Source organism: Crocuta crocuta, unplaced genomic scaffold (assembly GCF_008692635.1).
Source record: "Crocuta crocuta isolate KB4526 unplaced genomic scaffold, BGI_CrCroc_1.0 scaffold420, whole genome shotgun sequence".
Classification (NCBI taxonomy): domain Eukaryota; kingdom Metazoa; phylum Chordata; class Mammalia; order Carnivora; family Hyaenidae; genus Crocuta; species Crocuta crocuta.
The window spans coordinates 59,748-82,831 of record NW_027528356.1 but is presented as its reverse complement, the minus strand read 5'-3'; the positions used below and the strand labels follow the sequence as shown (position 1 = coordinate 82,831).

Here is a 23,084-nt window from a genome sequence, read left to right as displayed (position 1 = left end):
ACTTGCATGATAAATGCCTTTCCAACCCTTAACTTTCAATCTGTATGTGTCTAGGTCTAAAATGAGGCTTCTTTGGCCAGCATAGAGATCGATCTTGCTTTTTTTTAATCCATTCTGCCACCTTTTGTCTTTTGATTGTAGCATTTAGTCCATTTACATTCAAGGTGATTATTGTTAGGTATGTACTTATTACCATTTTGATATTTGTTTTATGATTGTTTCTGTAGTTTTTTTTTTTTTTTCCTTTTTTCTCTTTGGCTCTTCTCTCATAGTTTGCTGGCTTTCTTTAGTGATGTACTTGGATTGCTTCCTCTCTTTTTGTGTGTATCTATTACTGGCTTTTAATTCGTCATTACCATTAGATTTATGTATGACATCTTATGCATATAGCAGTTTATATTGAGTTGATGGCTCTGTGAGATTAAACCCGTTCTTTCTCTCCCTCCCATGTTTTAGTTATATGGTGTCATGATTTATTTATATCCTTTTATTTTGTGAATCCCTTGACAGATTTTTATAGATATACTTAATTTTACTACTTTTGTGCTTCCTACTTTCTTACTCCTGGTTTTGGCCTTTTCTTTCCACTCATGAAGTTTCCTTTAACATTTCATATAGGGCTGGTTTAGTGGTTATGAATTTCTTTAACTTCTGTTTGGGAAACTCTTTATCACTTCATTCTGAATGGATTGGCAGATTCTTAGTTGCATATTTTTTCCTTTTAGCACTTTGAATATATCATGCTACTCCCTCTGGCTTGCAAAGCTTCTGTTGAAAAATCAGCTGACAGCCTTATGGGGTTTTGTGTAACTTTTTCTCTTGATGCTTTTAAAATTCCCTATCAATATTTTCTGCCATTTTAATAACTATGTGTTTTGGGTGTGGATCTCCTTGGATTTATTTTGTGGGAGACTCTCTGTGTCTCTGTGACTCTCTGGATTTCTGTTCCCTTCTCCAGACTCTGAAGCAGACTCCAGGCTCTGAGCTGTCAGCCCAGAGCCCAATGCAGGGCTTGAACTCATGAACCATGAGATCATGACCTAAGCTGAAGTCAGATGCTTAACTGACTGAGCCACCCAGGTGCTCAAGTCATTATTTCTTCAAATAAATTTTCTGCTCCCTTATCTCTCTTTTTCCTTTTTGGATCCCTATAATGTATATATTACTCTTGATGGTGTCTCTGAGTTTCTGTTTTCATTTATTCTTTTTCTCTTTCCTGTTCAGCTTGACTGCTTTCCATTACTTTTGTCCTCAGGTCACTGATGTGTTCTTCTCCTGTCTCTAGTCTAGGGTTTATTCTCTCTGGTATATTTTTAATTTCAGTTATTAAGTTCTTCATCTCTGGTTTTTTTTTTTAATGTTTATTTATTTTTGAGACAGAGAGAGACAGAGCATGAGCTGGGGAGGGGCAGAGAGAGAGAGGGAGACACAGAATTTGAAACAGGCTCCAGGCTCTGAGCTGTCAGCACAGAGCCTGACGCAGGGCTCAAACCCAGACGATAAGATCATGACCTGAGCCGAAGTCCAACACTTAACTGACTGAGCCACCCAGGTGCCCCTGATTGGTTCTTTTTCTTTTTCTTTCTTTTTTTGGTTTTCTGTCTCTTTGTTGAGGGTTTCACTGAAGTTCTCTTTTCTCAAGTCCAGTGAGTATTTGTATTTTTATAAACCTTACTTTAAATTCTCTATCAGGCATCTTACCATTTTTTTTTGTTTGTTTAGCTCTCTTGCTGTGATTTTGTCCTTTTCTTTCATTTGGGACATACTCCTCTGTCTCCTCATTTTGTGTAAGTCTCTGTTTGTTTCTCTGTGTTAGGAAGGTCAGCTACAACTCCTAGTCTTGAAAGTCATGGCCTTATGAAGAATAGGTTCTGTTGTACCCTGCTGTGCATGTTTGTTTATTTTAGAGAGAGCATGCATGTGCACGAGAGGGAGAGGGGCAGAGAGAGGAAAAGAATCCCAAGCAGGCTCCATGCTGTCACACAGAGCCCAACATGGGGCTTGATCCCACTAGCATGAGATCATGATCTGAGCTGAAATTAAGAGTAAGATGCTTAACTGACTGATATCTCTTATTTAGATGTTCTTTGATTGCTTTCAGAAGTTTAGCTTGTCTCATACAGATTTTATGCAAATTTGTTTTAGATTTATACCTAAGTATTTCATATTTTCTGGGCATTAATATAAGTGTTACAGCGTTTTTAATTTAAAATTCCATTTTTTCATGGCTGGTATATAGGAAAGTAATTGATTTTTGTATATTAACCTTGTATCCTGAAGCCTCAATATAGTCACTTCTTAGTACCAGAAATTTCTTGACTTTTTGGTATTTTCTATATAGTCAATCAGGTCATCTGCAGACAAAGATAGTATTTTTTCTTCCTTCCCAATCTGTGTACCTGTTATTTCTTTTCCTAGATTAGCTAGGACTTCAAGTGTGATGTTCATAGGAGAGATGAGAGGATGCGTCCTTGCCTTGTTCCTCTTTTTCAGGGACATCTGTTTTCTCAACACTAAGCAGCACTGTGATTGGTGGACCTTCCATCCTTTCTTTAAGCATGACAACAGTTCTCTGCAGAGGCTGTCAGCACAGCCTGTTCTTAACCTGAGCCTGACAAAATTAATGTCACTTCTTTACTGTTCTCTTACTCTCGGTGTTCATATTTCCTGGATTGCTCAAAGCTGCCAAAACAGTTTCCACATGTTGCATTTGGTTGCTGTCTATCTAAAGTCCTCTTTTATTTTCACAAAAGCTCTTTCTTTTTATGCTGTTAACCTGTTGAAAGCTTCACATTTTTTTTTTAATTTTATTTTTAATGTTTTAGTTATTTCTAGGAGAGAGAGAGAGACAGCGTTAGCAGGGGAGGGTCAGAGAGAGAGGGAGTCACAGACTGAAACAGGCTCCAGGCTCTGAGCTGGCAGTCAGCTCGAACCCACGAACCGCGAGATCATGACCTAAGCGAAAGTTGGACGCTTAACCGACTAAGCCACCCAGGCGCCCCAAAAGCTTCACATTTTAAAAAGATTGAACATATGTTAATTCTCTTTAGTAATTCAGCACCATTCAATAACAATTTATTTCCCCATGTGCAGAATGATCATGATCATAGCCAACAGTGTTCATAATAGTTCTTTAATACCATCTTATACCCAGTTCATCTTGAAGTGTCCTTTGTAACCCCCAAAATGCTTTCCAGTATATCTGTGCAAAATAGAACGTAGTCAAAGTGTATTATGACATCTGAAGAATGGTTATCTTGTAAGAATCTTTGCATTAAGCAGGATACTGATTTGCTGAAGATCTGGGCCATTTGCTCACTGCCTCTTAAATTTCAAGTCACATTTCAAATCTTGGGAACTCAATCTTGGATATATAAATGAGGTGGGCAGCCAGATGATGATGTCCACCCTGCTTCATATTCCCCCCAAATCTACATTCTGAATTGGAGTGGAGACCTGTATATAGCACTCTCTGTTTGGATTTCCTGGGACTTGTCTTTTAGCTTTATGGCAGATATGGATGGGGAGTTTCGATTTTCCCTATAATAGGTCACTTTGGCTCTTGATGTGAGCGCTCTCCTGGAGGTACTCTGAGGCCCTTTCCTGAAAGCTTAATAGAGTCCCCACATTGATAAAAGTCTCACCTAGCGGTAGGGGGCTGGAAGCTTCGATTCCCAACTGGAGATTGAGGCTGAGCCTGCTGCTGGCCTGGCTCTGCAGGCCTTTTTAACAGGACATTGTTTAAGAATGGGCTGCTGCTCCGATGCCCCCTGCAACCTGCCTTCCTTATCTCCCCTGCTGAACCGGGAGGCTAATGGAAGGGTACTCCTCCCAAGCTCCCCCTCACCTTTCTTCTCTTTCCCCAGCTCTACCTCTGCAACTTGACTCTTCTCTAGAAAGAGCACTCAGCTGACCAGGAATATGGCCCCAGGGCTCCTGACAACCAGGGATGAGGTGAGTCCTGAAATTTCTTCCTAGCTCTTGCAGGATGGACTCCTTGCCTCTCCTCGTCCTAGAGCTGCCTTGGTGGTGTTAGGTCATATTTAGACCTGATTTTGGAGGTGTGGCCCATCTTAACTTGGAGCCGTTTCTCAGACTCTGCTCCATTTATGACTCAGGCATTCACCAAGTAGTAAAATGTAATTAGTACAGTTAAAATACAAATACAAGACATTCATGCTTATGTGCCCAGTGATTCCCAAGGCCAAAAAAATTGAAGGAAGGCTTTGAGGAGAAACCTCTTTTCAGAGCTGCCTAAGCTTCCTCTGATGGCCTTGGCAAGTTGAAGAACTAAGGTAAAGTCTTCCAGTGGGAGTGTGACAGCAAGTCTAGTACATATCAGAGACTGGCAAGCTGTCCCTTACTATTTGGAAAGCTTGGAGCAGCCAGGGGGCCTTTGGTCATAGCAGTTCTCTGTGTAGAGAGGTGAGGATGCTGACCTGATGTCTGCTTGTGACTCATGTATATATTTAGTTTGGCCAGCCCCATACTTTATATTTAAACGAGTTTTCCACACCTAAGAATTGGAAGATTATATCTGAAGGTCTGGATTGCCAACTTCTTTGAGAATAGATTGTTCACCACTTTCCAGAGTCTACCCTTTTGGTGGATGATAAATAGCTGAAGCCAAACAGTATCTCCACAGTGCAGCCATGCCTCCTTTAGTCCCCTGACCCCACAGCTGAAGAGTCTCCCTCATTCATTCATTACTTCCCTGGCCTGTAAAGGCTTTGCCTTCACCTGCTCTGAGCCAGATTCGGCCAGAATCTACAAAGGTAGACTGAGGAGTGTGGGCTTGAACTTGGAGCAAGCTGGATTTTGAAGGAGTTTGCCATGTTCAAATCAAGGATTTGGAAATAAGTGGTATAGCTGATCTCTGAACAACATGGATTTGAACTATGTGGGTTCACTTGTGGATTTTTTTTTTCTTAGTAAATACAGGACAGTTTTTCTCTTCTCTAAGAATTTCTTTTAGGGGCGCCTGGGTGGCTCAGTCAGTTAAGCATCCAACTTCGGCTCAGGTCATGATTTCACAGTTCATGGGTTAGAGCCCCACGTCGGGCTCTGTGCTGACAGCTAGCTCAGAGCCTGGAGCCTGCTTCAGATTCTGTGTCTCCCTCTCTCTCTCAGACCCTCCCCTGCTCACGCTGTCTCTTGCTCTCTCTCAGAAATTAAAAAAAAAATTTTCTTTTAAACAAATTTTTTAATACTTCAGTTTATTGTATGAATATGGTATATAGTACACATAACATATAAAATGTTTATGTTATCAGTAAGACTTCTAGTTAATCATAGGCTATTAGTTAAGTTTTTGAGGAGTCAAAAGTTATATGCATATTTCTGACTGTATGGTGGCATGCCACCCCTAACGCTCTCTTGTTCAACTGTCATCTGTAACTGAGTGAATATATGTCCTAAAGGAAAGATTTTCTAATCCTTAAGACTAGGCTGCGTGTGAACTTGACATAATTGGACAAAGTTAACATTTACCAATCACCTAAATACATACCAGGTGAGATACTTTTGTTGATTATATCAGTTATACAAAATAGTGTCATTCAGTTTTTCAGTGCCTGTCATATCAAGGATAGAATTTCTTTGCAGAAGATCTCAATTTGATCTTTATTCTGGGTTCATATGATGGACATTTGCCTGTATGTACAAATTTAAAATGACTGATATTATGAAAACCACTGAGAGCTGTGTCTCTCTCTGTTGTCAAATCTTTTATACATTTAAGAGTACATGTTTATGTAGTGCATACAGTTCAGAGTGTTCCTGGAGAGAGAAAACTTGTATATTTCACTTTACCAATTTTGATGTTAATAGAGAAGGATTCTTGGCTGAAATGGAACAGGGCACTGGCTTGTTTCATAAAGAGACCAAAATTATTTTGAAAGAATGAAAGAACAAAAGGTTTTTTAGTTTAGTTGCTTGTTATTTGAGCAAGCACAGAAATTACATATTTTAGGATTCTTTAAATTGCATTTCCAGATACTTTGGTATGTGGCTGATCTGAATTATATATAATATTCTGACCTATATTTTAATTGAACATATTGTTGACTATATACACACATGGATTTAGGCATGTCTAAAGTGTTTGGCCTGATAGAAGAAACTGGAATATGCTTTAGGATTGTGGCATAGATTGGAGCTGGACCTAAAGGCTCTTAGGTAGTAAGAAATTAGCACTCTTTTACTGAATCTTAAAGATTGTTTTGAATGTCTGCTGTGTGAAGGAGTCNTTTTTTTTTTTTTTTTTAATGTTTATTTTTGATAGCACACATGTATGCATGTGGAGCAAGGGCAGAGAGAATGGGGGACAGGATCTGAAGGCTCTGCATGGACAAACTGAGATCATGACCTGAGCTGAAGTCAGATGCTTAACTGACTGAGCCACCAGGTACCCGACAGCCACCATTCTTATAAGACTCCCAGCTTATTTAGGGGTTTTACCTATCATTGGAATTAAACGTTTAAAAGTTTTTTATTGAGGTAGAATTCCCATCTGATAAAATCTGCCATTTTAAAGTGTACGATTCAGTAGTGCAACCCTCACCACTATCTAATTCCATAATATTTTCATAGCCCCCAAAGATATTTCACAGCCATTAGGAGTCCTTCCCTCTTCTCCCCTTCCCTAAATTCTGGCAAGCGCTAATCTGTTTTCTATCTCTATAGATTTGATTATTCTGGTTATTTCATATAAATGGAATCATATAATATATAGTCTTTGTATCTGTTTTCTTTCACTTAGCATAATATTTTCAGGGTTCATCCATGTTATATAGCCCAAATCAGTAATATTTCATTCCTCTTCATGGTCAAATAACATCCTATTATATGGATATATGATATTTTATTTTTTATTCATCAGTTGATAAGACATTTCCTGTCACTAGAAATTAGTATCTTTGGTCTGTGCACATTTTTGATAGATTTTAATGATGAAATTGTATTAAAACTAGTGACAGATCTTTAAGTTTGAAGAAACCACTTACATTTAGATTGAAATCTATGATTCTTTACAGGGCAAAAACATTCAGATTTTCACCATCCCATCCCACTATTTCTCAGTCATTGCAAATTTAACTTGTTCAAGTACATTTGGTATGCTCAGCAAGACAGACTTAGTGAATTTGAAGGGATTTACTGAAAATAGTGTGTATTCTGTGACTCCAGTTGAATTATACTGGAAACCAATAATAAGGTATCTAAGTAAATCTCAAATATTGAGAAACTGAACAACACATTCTTCACTCATCCTGAAGGAGATTCTCAAAGGAGAAATTGCAAGAGAAATTAAGAGAATATTTCAAATAGAATGATAGAAATATGAGAGAATATATCAAATAGAATGATGATAGAAATATGACATTAAATTTTGTGGGAGGCCAGCCCGTGTGGCTTTGCCCCAGCAGCCCTCTGGCAGGGCCTGCCACCACTCCTGGGGATAGGGTCTCTGTGCTAGCCTCGCCCCTGGCATCCAACATAGAGCCCATGTGGTATCCCCGGAGGGATCAAGAGAGGACAGCCCGTTGCTTTATTGGGCTTCCATATTCCCCCTCCCATCTGACTTTCTGCTTCTTGATGTCGAAGCTTGTGGTCTGTGGCTCATGGTGAGGTTATTAAGGGTCAGCACTGAGGATGGACAAGGGGGGGGTTGGCAGTTGGAAAGTGACACCTGCTTGCTTTCTCAGATGTGGAAAGAGATAACTGTGTGGCCACAGTACTAGATTGCCAGTTTGGCTGATTAGCCCCTTTGAATCTGATTTCTGAGACACGTTGGCTAGAAGGCAAGGTGTCCTTTGCCTAATGCAAATAAGAACTTCAGGACAGAAACTTCTTTCTGTGGAATGTTCAAGTAGGAGAGGATTTATGTACACAATCTAAATCAAAACAGGCAGTTGTGCAATAAAGACGGAGACACACAATCTTGTTTTGTGAAAGAAGAAATCTCAACTGATGGTTTCTTCTTGGCATTGAATGGTCCTCAGGAGCCTGGTTTGGATAAAGCTTATGACACTGGCTCAGGTTAGATTCCTCCAAGTCCCTCCCCAACTCCTGTGTTCCTGGCAAGCACCTGTATTTCACAAGAGAAATTCCATGTGAGCAAGAGCCCAGGGAGGTGATGAGCATGAGAACAATGTCAGTCTAAATGCAGACTTTCCTAAGAGTGAGGCTTCAGAAAGAATAACCCACAAATGTGTCACTGAGGGAGAAGCTTCCTACTCCATTTTGAGCTTAGGCAGCATGAGAAAATCTATTCTGGAGAGAAACCTTTTATGTGTGACAGTAAATTCTTCATTCAGCTCAAAACTTAGTATCAGAGGATTCATACTGGAGAGAAATTTTACAAGTGTATCAAATGTTTAAAAGCTTCAGTCAGAATTCTAATCTTCAGTATTAGAAATTTCATGCTGGAGAGGAATCCTATGGATGTAACAAATGTAGGAAAAGAAAGGATTCAAATCCAGCTTAAATCTCTTTCAGCATCAGTGCATCCACTTGAGAGAGAAACCCTAGAAATTCTGGAAGTGTGAGGTAGCCTTTAGTTAGAGCTGTGCCTTGTTCTCAGACCCCTAAGAGAAGCCTATGAGTGTACGGAGCGTGGGAAGTACTTTTCTGTAGCTCACATCTGGCCCCAAAACAAAGACTACTTCAGAGAGAATCCTAACAGATGTGATAAATGTGGGAGGGGTTTCCACAACTTGGCCAGCATCAGAGAACTTCTATGGGGAAAAAGCCATAAAAATGTAGTGTCTGGGAACGCTTCACCCAGAGCTTTCACCATCTTCACCACCACAGAATCCATACGAGTGGAAAGCTCTATGGATGTGATAAATGTGGGAAAGCCTAATGTCAAAATGCAAACTTTATTCAGCTTCAGAAAGTTTACACTGGAAGGAAACCCCACGCATTAGTCTGCTAGGGCTGCCATAAAAGAATGCCATACAGTAGGTGGCTTAAGCAACAGAAATTTTTCTCACGGGTTCTGGAAGCTGTAAAGTTCAAGCTCAAGGTGTTGGCCAGTTTAGTTCCTAGTGAGGACTTTTCCTGGCTTGTAGATAGCTGCTTTTTTTTTACTGTTTGCTCACATGGTAGAGACAGAGAGCTAGGGTATCTCTTCCTCTTATAAGGTACCATTTCTGTTTGATCAGGGCCCCACCCTTGACCTTCAAACTTACTTAGAGGCCTCATCTCTAAATAGAAACACACTGGAGTCAGTACTTCAGCATATGAAATTTGGAGTATATAATTCAGGCCATAACATTCCACCCCTGGACCTTCCCTGCTGCCAAATTCATGTCCTTCTTACATGAAGTTGCATTATTTTAAAAATTTATCTGAGAGGGTAGGAAGGAGAGGGCAGAGTGGAGGGGAGAGAGGAGGGGGATAATCTTAAGCAGGCTTCATGCTCAGCGTGGAGCCTGACGTGGGGCTTGATCCCACAGCCCTGGGATCATGACCTGAACTGAAATCAAGAGTTGGACACTGAACTTACTGAGACACCCATGCATCCCAGAAGTACATTTCATCCTAACAGCCTCCAAAGCCTTAACTTACCCAGAATCAACCTTAAAGTCCCAAGTTTCATCTAAATGTCATTTAAGTCAGATATAGATCAGGCATGAATCAAGGTATCATTTATCCTACAGCAAAATCTCTTTTTTTGTCAACTTGTGAAACTAGGTAGGTTATGTACTTCCAAAATAAAATGATAGATGGGCATAGGATACATACTCCCATTCCAAAAGGAGAAATTAGAAAATAGGGTCCCACCATGTCCAAAACCTACCAAGGGAAACTATTACATCTTAATGTTGGTGAATAATCCTCTGTGGTTTGATGCTGTACCCTTCAAGACTCACTGGGTTGAGTGTCCCTTTAGGTAGGATGGATGACCCCATTTCTATGGCTCTCTGAGAAGGCCCTGCTAAAACTGAGGAGTGGTGGGCAGCCTTGCCCCTGGACCTGCTGTGGAACTGCCCTGAAAACCTCTGAATTGCCTTTAGAAGCAATTCCCCTTTTTTGAAAGATAATGCATGTCTGCAGTCTTCCTCATTCCATCTTGTTTGTTCTGTTTACTTTGGTCTCAACTGGCAGTGTTTCTGCTGGTATAATTCCATCTCAATTCCTGGCTTCTGGATCGCTGATTAAATTTATAGTTTACACTGACACTAATCTCTTACCAAATCATTTTTCAGACATACCTTCAGTGCTCTTTTCAGAACAAGTTTTCTCTCCCCTTCTCCTCTCCCCCCCTCGTTTTGCAATGTGGAGTAAATGGAATTTTCCACATCGTCAGCTTGGGTTCCTTTTTGCTTAACAATTCTTTCTTCAGCTCATCTTCTGTTTCTTACATTTTACTAAAAGCAGTCAGGAGGAACCAAGCCATTTCTTCAACACTTTGCTCTGAAATCTCTGTAGCTAAAATATCCAGTCTCATTAATCACAAGTTCTGCCTTCTACAAAAACACTAGAACATAAATTCAGTCAAGTTCTTTGCCGCTTTATAACTAAGATCATATTTTCTCTGGTTTCCAGTAACCTGTATCTCATTTCCATCTCAGACATCATCAGAATGGCCTTTAATGTCTAAATTTTTGCCAGTATTATTTTCATGATTATTTGTATATTCTCAAAGACAGAAGTTTTCTCTCTTCTTTCTGAGCCCTCATCACAATTACCTTTAACTCCTGTATTTCTATTAGCAGTCGCTTCATCTCAGTCTTATGTTCTTCTCCCATGTGGCTCAACACTCTTCCAGCCTCTACCTATCACACTGTTCCAAAGCTGCTTTCACAGTTTTAGGTGTTTGTTAACAGTGGCTCCTTCCTCTCAGTACCAAAATCTGTATTAGTTTGAGAAGACTGTCATAAGAAGTCATAAACGAGGTGGCTTAAATAACAAATTTATTTCCCACAGTTTTTGAGGCTGGGAAGTCTAAGATTGAAGTGCCGACTGATTTGATTCCTGGTGAGGTCTCTCTTCCTGGCTTGTAGATGCCTATCTTCTTGCTGTGTGCTCACATGGCAGAGACAGAGAAATAGGGAGCTGTGGTCTCTTATGTACCGGCCCACTGTATCAGAGTCCTACTTTTACAACTTCATTTAACCTTACTTCCTTGGAGACTCTATTTCCATTAGGGGTTAAGGATTCAACATAATCAATTTTGGAAGGACATAGTTCACTCCATAGCACCCCATAAATGTCATGAATGTGGCAAAGCCTTTAGTAAAAATTTACAACTTAACAATTAACAGACAAGCCACGAGTAAAAATACACAGGGGTGGAAAGAACCGTGTAAATACAGTCAGTGTGACTCTCTGGATTTGTTCAGTGTCAGAAATAATAGAGAAAGCCCATAGATACATGTGACCTAGAGGAAGCTTTCATGTGTTAAGCCCACATAGAGCTTGATTCCACATGAGAATACTGACACCAGCAAGTGTAAGGGAGATTCTAAGGAAACTCAGTGATTGATTGTATGTAGGATGATTAAGAACCATGTAAGTAGTCTTGGTCCAGTTTGTTGAAAGTATTCTTCTGGGCCATTTACTAGGATATGGAAAGTGCCCTTGGAGACATATCTCCTCCTTGAAAGTGACTTAAAATTTTTATTGATGTGCAATGACATAACATAAAATTAACCATTTTTAAATGTTCCGGGATGCCTGGGTGGCTCAGTTGGTTGAGCATCTGACTGTTGATTTCAGCTTGGGTCATGATCCCAGGGTTGTGGTATCAAGCCTCATGTTGGGCCCCATACTGGGCGTGGAGCCTACCTGGGATTCTTCCCCCACACCACCTTCTCTCTCTCCCTCTGGCTCCTCTCTCTGACTTGCACATGCATTCTAAAAATAAAAAATAGAAAACTTTGTTTAAATGTACAATTCAGTGGCATTTAGTACAGTCAAGTTGTGCAACCAAGGAATCATTAAGTAATTACTCCCCATTTGCTCCTCCCCAGATACAACCACTAACTTGCTTTGTGTCTCTATGGATTTAACTGTTGTGGATACTTTGTATAAATGGGATCATACAGTTAAAAACACTATGACATCAAAATGGCAGAGTAAGGGAAATACATGACTCTGTGCCTGCCCCAAAGCAACTAATGAGCTGCTAAAATCTGCCAGAATTAACTTTTGTTGAACTTTGGAACCTAGTCAGAAGTGGAAAATTTGGTGGAGAGGCTCTTAATTTATGGCAGGAGAGTGCTGCAGATTTTATATTGCCTGCACTGTTTAAATATATACAGAGACCTAAAGGAAACCATGAACTTGGAACTAAAAGAACCAGGTCAACAATGTTTGAACTGATAGAAAAATTATAAAAAGGAGTCATACAGAACTTCTGGAGCTGCAAAGTACAAACACTGAAGTGAAAAATTTGTTAGGGGGTTTAACAGCATATTTAAGTAGGCAAAATAGAGACAGTGAACTTGCAGATAATTCAACTGAGATTATCTACTCTGAGGAGCAGGAAAAAAAAAATGCACACAATTTAAGAGACCTGTGGGATACCAACAGATATACTTGCATATACTTGCAGAAAGAAAGGAGAGAGAAAACTTTCAGAAGTCATGTCCAGACACTCCCCAAATTTTATTTTAAAAAGTCCATAAATGTATACAGCCAAGAAGCTATGTAAACTCCAAGCATGATAAAGTCCAAAAAATCCACATCCAGACATATTGTTTAGTAAAATTCTCAAAATCCATACACACAGAATTTTGAAAGCAGTGAGAAGTTGTTACCTAAAAGGGATCGTCAATAAGATTAAGAGCTGTTTTCTCATCAGAAACCATGGAGACCACCAGTTAGTGGGACGACATATTTAAGGTCTTGGAAGAAAATGTTTGCTGAGATTTATATGTCCAGCAAAATATCCTTCAAGAATGAGGGAGAAATTAGGAGGTTTCCAGGTTAAAAAGAAAAAAAAAACCAACAACCTGAGAGAGCTCAACAGTAGATCTGCTCTACAAAAAATGCTTCAGGCTGAAATGAAAGGACACCACAGTAGCTCTAAACCATAAGAAAGAAAAGTGAACACTAGAAAAGGTAACGTCATAGGCAAATATAAAAGGCACTATTATGGGCAACTGGGTGGGTCAGTGAGTTATTAAGTATCCGACCTTGGTCAGGTCATGATCTCACAGTTCGTAAGTTCAAGCCCTGCATCGGACTCTGCTGTCAGTACGGAGCCTGCTTCAGATCCTCTGTCCCCCTCTTTCTGCCCCTCCCCCACTTGTGCATACACTCTCAAAAAAAAAAAAACATTAAAAAAGCCAGTATTGTACTTCTTATTGGTTTATAACTTCTGCTTTTCCTATGACTCAAGGCAAACACAAGAAAATTATAAATCTATGTCCATGATCATATAGTGTATAACAATGTAATCTGTGAAAATCACAAAGAGGAATTAAAAAGTATAGAAACAGAGTGTATGCTACTGAAACTAAGTAGATTTTTACAAGTTTACTACGTTAATTTTAATCCACAAGGTAAATGCTAATACTAAAAAACTGAAAAGAAGAAAAATAAAAGTGTTACACTACAAAAAAATCAGTAAATATTAAAAAAGGCAGGAATGGAGGAACAAAAGATACAGACAACAAACAGCTAACTGGTAGAAGTCACTACCTTTCAGTATTCATATTAAATGCATATGGAATAAACTTCAAATTAAATGGCACAGATTAGTAGACTGGATTAAGAAACCAAGATCTATGTATATGCTTCCTACAAAAGAGTTACTATAGAATAAGAACCTAATGAGGTTGAAAGTAAAAGGATAGAAAAAGATAATTCCATTCAAAGAATAACCAAAAAAAAAAAAAAAAAAGGCTGTATTAGAGGACAAACTAGATTTTAAATCAAGAGAGGGTTAATGAAAACAGTGGTACTGGCATGAAAACAGACTCCTAGATCAATGGAATAGAGAGCCTAGAAATAAACCCATGCATATATGGTCAATCTGTGATAAAGGAGGCAAGATTATACAGTGTGAAAAAGTCTCTTCAGTAAATGGTGTTGAAAGCACTGGACAGCTACATGTGGAGGAATGAAACTGGACCACTATCTTACACTATATACAAAAACCAAGTCAAAATGAATTAAAGAGTTGAATGTAAGACTCAAAACCATAAAACATAAGAAACATAAGCAGTAAGCTCTTTGACATTAGTCTTAGCAATATTTTTTTTTGCACCATTCTCCTCAGGCAAGGGCAACAACAGCTAAATTAAAAGATGGGATTATGACAAACTAAAAAGCTTCTGCACAGCTCAAGGAAACCATCAACAAAATAAAAAAGCAATCTACTAAATGGGAGAAGATATTTACAAATCCTACATCCTATAACGGGTTAATATCTAAAAAATATAGAGTGTACACAACTTAATATTCAAAAAACAAACAACGAGGGGTGGCTGGGTGGCTCAGTCGGTTGAGCGTGACTCTTGATTTTGGCTCAGGTCATGATTCCAGGATTGAGTCCCGCATGAGGCTCTGTGCTAAGTGTGGAGCCTGCTTGAGATTGTCTGTCTCTCAGCAGAGAAGGACAAATATCNTGAAAAAAAAATTTTTTAAAAAAAAAAAAAAAAAAAAAAAAAAAATCTCTCTCTCCATCTGCCCCTCTCCCCTGCTTGTGTGCTCTCTCCCAAATAAAAACAAAAAATAAAAACACAGTCTGATTAAAAATGGGCAGAGGACCTGAACAGATATTTTTTCAAAGAAGACATACAGATGACAAATAGGCACCTGGAAACATGTTCAGCATCTGTAATCATCTTGGAAATGCAAATCAAAACCATAATGAGATGCTACCTCACACCAGTCAGATTGGCTTTTATCAAAAAGATAATAACAAGTGCTGGTAATGATGTAGAGGAAAGGGAATCCTCATGCACTTTTGGTGGGAATGAAAACTGGTACAGCTACTATGGAAAACTATGGAGACTCCTCAAAAATGTAAAAATAGAACTACTGTATGATCCATCAGTTCACTTCTAGGTATTTATCCATATAAAACAAAAATACCCATTCAAAGGGTATAATGCATCACCATTATTTACAAAAGCCAAGATATGGAAGCAACTTAAGTGCCTATCAACAGATGAGTGGATAAAGAAGTTGTTTACACACACACCCTCAGGAATATTACTCAGCCATAAAAAAGAATGAGATCTTGCTCTCTGTGGCAAGATCTAGAGGGTATTATGCCAAGTGAAGTAAGTTAGAGAAAGACAAATACTGTAAAATTTCACCTATATGTGAAATCTAATAAACACAACAAAATGGAAACAAGCTCACAGATACAGGATACTATTGGTCACCAGAGTAGGGAGGAGTTTGAGGAGTAAGGCAAATAGGAGAAGGTGATTAAGAAGTACAAGTTTCTAATTATAAATAATTCATGAGGATACAATGTATAGCAGAAGGAAACACTATGCTGTATACTAGAAACTAATGGGATATGGTATGTCAATTATACTTCAATTTAAAAAGAAAATTACAAAAGATTAAGAATACCGTATGTTGATGAAAGGTTCACTGTGAAGACAGGATATAACAGTTATTAATATATACATACCTAACAGTACAGTCCCAAAATATATGAAGTAAAAATAGGCAGAATTGAAAAGAAAAATAGTTCTGCAATAATGGGTGTAGACTTCAATAACCAATTTTCTACAATGGATAGAGCAGCCAGACAGAAGACCAAAGGCAGTATACAACTTGAACTGCACTAATACACACATTAATACATACACACACACCATACTACTCAACAACAGAAAAATATATATTCCACTTAATTGTATCTGAAACGTTTTCCAAGATAGATTATATACTAGGCCACAAAGTAAGTCTTAATGAATTTGAAATTATTTAAATCATACAAAGCAACTTCTGATCATAGTGGAGTGAAACTAGAAATGAAGAGCAGAAAGAACTCTGGAAAATCACAAATATGTGGAAATTGAGTAGCACACTCAAACCTTTGTTATCAAAGAAGAAAAATCATAAGAGAAAATAACTGAGACAGTGGAAGTGAAAACTTGACATACTGAAACTTTTTAAAAATTTCTGGCATTTATTCATTTTGGAGGGGAGGGGAAGGATCAGAGAGAGAGGGAGACACAGAATCTGAAGCAGGCTCTAGACTCTGAGCTGTCAGCACAGAACCTGATGCGAGGCTCGAACTCACTGACTGTGAGATCATGACCTGAGCTGACATCAGACGCTTAACCTACTGAGCCACCCAGGCGCCCCTTGACATACTAAAACTTACGGAATACAGAAAAAGCAATGCATAGAGGAAATTTTCTAGCTGTGGATGCATTATGTAAAAAGTAGATCTCAAATCAGCAACCTAATTACACAATTTAAGAGCAAACAAAACCCAAACTAGAAGGAAGGAAATAATAAAAATTAGAGGGGAAAGAGGAGATTATAAAATAAGGAACAGAAAAATGATAAAGCAAAAAAACTTAAAGCTGGTTCCTTAAAAAGATCAACAAAGTTGACAAACCTTTATCTAGACAAACCAACCTCCCCCTCAAATTACTAAAACCAGAAATGAAACTGGAGACATTACTGTTAATTTTAAGAAGTGTTATAAGGAAATATTTATACAAAGGGACAGCTATATGCCAATAAATTGGCTACCCAAGGTGAAATGGATACCTTTCTAGAGATGCACAATCTATCAAAATCAGTAATCATAATATTATATGTATATAATCAATAATAATTAAAAAAAACTCCCAACAGAGAAAAAGCCCACAGCCAGACAGCTTTACTTGTTAATTTTACCAAACATATAAAGAAGAGTTGACAAAATCTTTTTCCAACTATTCTAAAATATTGAAAGGACACTTCCTAACTCATTCTACGAGGACCGCATTACTCTGATACCAGAAATCTTAGATAAAGACACTACAAGAAAACTACAGGCTAGTATCTCTTATGAATGAATGCAAAAATCCTCGCTAAAATGCAAAAACACAAAGCTAATTCAGCAGTGTTTTGAAAGTACTGTACCTCTTGAGCAAGTGAAGTTTACTCACAGAATGCAAGAATGTTTCAGCCTATTAAGATCAATTCTGTAATACATCACATTAAGAAAATGTAGGATAAAAACCACATGATCATCTCAACTGAGGCACAAAAAGCATATGACAAAACTGAACATCCTCTCATGAAGAAACTTTCAGTAAACTAGGAACAGAAGGGAACTTCCTCAACATGATTAAGGCCATATATGAATTCACACTAACATCATTTTTAGTGATGAAAGCCTGAATGCTTTTTTTCTGAAGAACATGAATGAGATAAGGATGTTAGCTTTTGCCACTTCTGTTCAACACATACTGACAGGTCTCGACTGAATAATTAGGCAGAAAAAAGAAAAGTCATCTAAACCAGAAAAGAAGTAAAATGATCTCTCACTGAAGACACCCTCATATCCATAAAACATTAGAATCCCCACAAAAAGAGAGAGCTAATAATTAATTTTACAAAGTTGCAGGATACAAAATCAACATGCAAAAAGTCAGTTTCATTTCCATATGTTTTCAATGAAATATCCAAACAAGAAGTAGATCTTTAAGTTCCAATAAAATAAAATTCCATCCATACATTTTAATAAAATTCCAATTTATAGGAGAATCCAAAAGAATAAAGTACTCAGCAATAAATTCAACCAAGGAGGCAAAAGACTTGTTCACTTAGAACTACAAAATATGGCTGAAATTAAAGAATGCCAAAGTATATGAAGTATATGAAGACTTCCCATACTTATGGACTGGAAGACTTAATATTGCTAAGATGACAGTACTACCCAAAGTGATCTATAGATTCAAAACAATCCCCATCAAAATTCCATTTGTGTTTTTCTTACAAAAATAGAAAAAAAAAAAAACTATCCTAAAATTCATTTGGAGTATCACAGGACCCTGAGTCTTGCAAAACAAAAAGTATGGAGGAGTCCCACTGCCTGATTTCAGTACTCCATACCAAGCTACAAACAGTGGCAAAATAGGTTTGCTCCTGACCTAAGCATAAACGTATAGATCAACGGAACAGAATTGAAAGCCTGAGGAAAAACCCTTATATATGTGGTCAGCTGATTTTTGACAAGGGTGCCAAGACCATACAATTGGTGTACAAATGGTGCTTGGACAGTTGGATATCCATGCTAAAAGAACACAAGATAAATGAAAAATTAGAAAGCCTCTGAAGAATTAGATACAACGAATATGTATATGGAGATTTCAGAACTGAAAAATACATACGTAAAAGAAAATGGTTAGTAAATGGGCTTACTAGCAGATTAGAGGTAGCAGAAATCACTGGACTGGAACACAGAACAAGAGAAATTATACTGGGAAAAAAAATTATGAACAAAGCCTCAAAAACTATGGAAATACAACAAAATATCTAACATTTGTGTCACTGTAGTTCTGGAAGAAGTGAAGGTAGTCAGAGATGAAAAAGTATTAGAAGAGTTAATGGCTGAAAACTCCCCAGATTTGGCAAAAGATATAAACCTACAGATTCAAAGAGCTTGAGTGTATGTCAAACATGATAAACCCACTGAAATCCATGTCAAATCATTAAAATTAATCTCTATAATCTAAAAATGAAGAAAACATCTTGAAAGCGGCCAATGAAAACCAACACATTTTCTTATAGGGAAGAACTACTGGAATGGTAGTGGATGTCTTCTCAGAAACCACAGAGGTTAGATGGAAGTGGTGTGATGTTCTTCAGGTGCTGAAAGAAATTGTCAACCCCAAATCCTGTACCAAATGAAAATATCTTTCAGGAATTGAAGGGAAACTCAGGACATTCTCAAATGAAGGAAAACTGAGAATTTGCTGCTAGCAGAGTGAATAGAGGCAATTTTATGAACAAAAAGGAAACAATAAAAGAGGGAACCTGGGAACATCTGTGTGCAGTAAAGAGTTAACATAATAGGCTTGAGACTGCTATCGTTAGAAAATCCTGCTTGCAAGATTATCCTGTGACTGGCATTGGGATCCTGCATTTCTAGAGGTTTGGCACCATTCCCAGAACTAAGAAGAATGGCTCAGTGTGCCTAAAACTATGCAAGCTGTAGGGTTTATGTTGAACGTGCTTGTGTGACTTAAAAAGTTGGGCAGTGAGCCTTTAATGAGCTTCCTTCTTAGATAACATTTAACACATGTTGTCATAAGTCACTGGTGGAGGATTTAAGCGGGTCATGTGTGACTTCACTGGGAGAGGATTCTTGGAAACTTGTTACTGGTTTCCTTTGGACTTTGTCTCTTGTACGCTACCCCTTTGCTGATTTTGCTTTGTTTCCCTTTGTTATAATTATAGCCAAATGTGCTATGATGAGTCTTATGTGTCCTAGTGAACATCAAACCTGGGGGTGGTCTTGGGAAGTCCTGACACAATCAGAAAGAAAGAAGAAAGAAAACATAGGAAAAATATGGGTAAATATAGGAGGTGAACCTCTTACACATGAATTTTCTAAACTAATTCTGATAATTGAAGCAAAAATTATTATACATTCTGCTATGATTCTAAACATATATAGAGGAAACACTTAAAATTACAGGAAGGGCAAAAGGATGTAATGGGAGGTAAAGCTTCTATACTTCAAACTGGTAAAATGAAGATACCAGTAGACTGATTAGTCATGCATACATAATGTAGTTCCCAGAGCAACTACTAAAAATGCTGTACAAAGAGCCACACAGAAAGCATTGGATAAATCAAAATAGAATTCTAAAAAGAAAAAAACAAAAGTCCAGGTAACCTAAAAGAAGTCAGTAAAAGAAAACCAAGCAAAGGAACAAAGTGATCTAAATACACCAACCAAAAGAGAGAAACTGTCATAATAGAGTAAGAAAAAAAAAAAAAAAGCCACAATAAATCCAATATGCTGTCTAAATGAAACTTCAACTATTACAGCATAGGCAGGTTAAAAGGATAAAAAGAAATATCCAAACATTAATCAAAGGAAAGGAGTGGCTATACTAAATTAATAAGGTGGACTTCTGAGCAAGGAAAGTTACCAGACAGAGAGGGTGATAAATGGTCAATTCTAGGAAGACCGTGATCCTGAATATGTATGCCTCGCATACAGTTTTGCAGTATGTGAAGAAGAAACCCAAAGAAGAAACAGACAAATCAACAACGGGAGACTTCTAACACCCTTCTCTCAGTGATGGAAAAACTAGACCCCAAATCAGTAAGTGCTTGTCAACACCATCAACCAACAGAATCTAATCTTTATAGAACATTTCACCCCGAAATAGCAGAATACATATTTTCAAATGCTCACAAAAACATATACCATGATAGACATATCCTGGGCCATAAGAAATTTGTTTACCTTAATAAAGAATTGATACCGTATAAGGTATGTTCTGTGACCACAATGGAATCAAACTTGAAGTAAGAGGAAGTTGACAAAAAGTCTCTAAACTACACACTTCTGAGTAATTCATGCATCAAAAAGGAAGTTGTAAGGGATGTAAAACATACCTGAAAGAGAATGAAGAGGAAGATAACAATATATCAAAGTATGTGGAGTATAGCTAAAGCAGTCCTGAGAGGAAAACCTGTAGTAGTGGACATGTACGTTAGAAAAGAGGGAAAGTCTCCAATACGTAAGCTCATGAAACTAGAAAAATAAGAGCTAAATAAACTCAGAAGAAATGAATAGAAGGAAATGATAGTGATAAAGGCAGCAGTCAGTGAAATTGAAAATAAAAATAGAGAAATCAGAGCTGTTCTTTTGAAAATAGTAACACTGAAATAACCTTAAGCAAAACTAAGAAAAAAAAGAGTAGACACAAATTACTGCATCAAGAATGAAAAAAGGATATATGGATATATCTCTACATACTCTGAAACCATCAAAAGACTATCAGCCCACAAATTTCAAAACTTACATGAAAGGAACTGCTTCCTTGAAAAACACAAACTACTGAAAATTGCCCAGTATGGAATAATTTGAACAGCTCTATAACTATTAAGGAAGTTTAATTTTCAATCTAAAAATTCCTACAAATGAAATGTATGGGCCCATGTTTTCACTCTGGAATTCTGCCAAATCTTTAAAGAAGACTTAATGCCAATGCTACATGATTTCTTCCAGAAAAAAGAAGAGGAAGAATCAAACACTTCCCAGTTCACTCTATGGAGCAGGTATTATGTTAATACTAAATAATTATACACTATTACCAAGTACAATTTACTTTAGGCATGCAAGACAAGTTCCATATTTGAAACTTAGTGTAATCCACCTATTAACAGACTAAAAAAAGAAAAACCACATGATTATATCAGTTGATATGGTAAAATCAATTATTTGACAGAATACAGTAACCACTGTGGGGGAAAAAAAGTCTTAGGACAAAAGAACACAGGGGAACTCCTCTACTTGAGTAGGAACATCTACAAAAATATCTGTATCTAACATTTTTTATTGCATATATATATAAAACAAAATTTTTTGTTTTAACCATTTCAGATTTTTAGTAATTTATTTTAGAGAGGGGGCAGAGGGAGGGAGGGAGAGAGAGGGAGAGAGAAAGAGAGAAAGAGAAAGAATACTAAGCAGGCTCTATGCTCAGTGCAGAGTCCAACACGGGCCTTTATCCCATGACTCTGGGATCATGACTTGAGCCAAAATCAAGGGATGGGCCTTTATCACATGACTCTGGGATCATGACCTGAGCCAAAATCAAGGGTCTGACACTCAACTGAGCCACCCAGGTGCCCCTTAACCATTTTTAAATGCACAGTTCAGTGGTAATAAGTACATGCACACTGTTGTGAAACCATTCCTGTTCTCCATCTCCAGCACTGTTTCCTCTTTCCAAACTGAAACTGTGTCCATTAAACATGGACTCCTCATTCCCCACTCCTCCCAGCTCTTGGTAACCTCTATTTTACTTTATGGATTTGCCCATTCTGGGTACCTGCTGTCAGTGAAATCAAACACTTTTTGTCCTTCTTGGACTGGCATATTTCACTTAGCAAAATGTTTTCAAGGCTAATCCTTGATGTTGAATGTTATCAGAATTTCCTTGTTTTTTAAAGCTCATTATATGCCACATATGTGTACACCACATTTTCTTTTTATGTTGATGGCCATTTGAGCTATTGTGAATAATACCATCAGGGACTTGGCTGTACAAGTGTATAGGGGTAGATAGCTAGGAGTGGAGTTGCTGGATCATAGGGTCAGTGGTATGTTTAATGTTTTGAGGAACTGCTGGACTCTTCCACAAAAACCACACCGTTTTACATTTCCCATCAGAAATGCACAAATCCACATTCTGCCAGAACTTATTCTTTCCCTTTGGTAGTAGCTATCATAGAGGGTGTGGCATGGCATCTAATATTAATGCTGTGAGACATAATGCTTTCCTCATGTCAAGGAGGAGACATAATGCTTTCCTCAAGTCAAGAATAACGCAAGAATGTCTGCTCTCAATATTCATTCATTATCGTGCTACAAGTTCTGCAATAAAGCAAGAGGAAATAAAATGCACATAGATTATAGACTATAAGGGAAGAAACAATTCTGTCCCTATATGCAGATGCCATGCTGTCTATGTAGAAAATCTCAAGGAATCTAGGAGAAAAAAAATCCTAGAACTGAGTTCAGCCAGGCTGTAGGATTTAAGATAAACATAGAAACAATTGTATTTCTGTATCCTAGCAATGAACATAGTGTCACTGAAATTATAAACAATACCATTAAAATCACTTAAAGAGATTTTTAGGTGTCAGTCTAACAAAACATGGATTTGTATGCTGAAAACCACAAAATGCTGATGGAAGAAATTAATAAATGGGAGAGACATACCATGTTTGTGGATTTGAAGAATCAAATAGTAAAGATGTCAAGTCTCTCCAAATTGATATAAAGGTTTAATGTAGATTTTGTCAAAATTCCAGAACGGGTGTTTGGTAGATAAGATTCTAAAATTTGTATGGAAAGGACATATCTTAGAATAGCCAAGGTAAGTTTTAAAAAGAATAAGGTGGGAGGAATCCGTCTA

General features: G+C 37.7%; 1 protein-coding gene and 1 long non-coding RNA gene across 12 annotated transcripts in view; one reads left to right on the top strand and one right to left on the bottom strand.

Annotated features, from left to right (window-relative positions):
• Positions 1–23,084, top strand: part of ZNF169 (zinc finger protein 169) — a 47,914-nt gene that overhangs the window by 9,593 nt on the left and 15,237 nt on the right. For 4 of the 5 annotated variants that reach the window (XM_077753771.1, XM_077753769.1, XM_077753773.1 and 1 more), the window contains exon 2: positions 3,867–3,954. The exons of the other annotated variant lie outside the window; for it this stretch is intronic. In XM_077753771.1, coding sequence (XP_077609897.1) covers positions 3,922–3,954 — 33 coding nt within the window. In that variant the 5' untranslated portion in view covers positions 3,867–3,921. The remainder of the gene's footprint in view (positions 1–3,866; positions 3,955–23,084) is intronic. 5 annotated transcript variants of the gene reach the window in all.
• Positions 7,922–23,084, bottom strand: part of LOC144223075 (uncharacterized) — a 74,438-nt gene continuing 59,275 nt past the window's right edge. For 5 of the 7 annotated variants that reach the window (XR_013332548.1, XR_013332550.1, XR_013332547.1 and 2 more), the window contains one exon: positions 11,606–11,862. This is a non-coding gene — a long non-coding RNA (uncharacterized LOC144223075). Of the gene's footprint in view, positions 8,087–11,605; positions 11,863–23,084 lie in introns of those variants that run through there. The other 2 variants (XR_013332546.1, XR_013332552.1) reach the window with 2 other exon arrangements.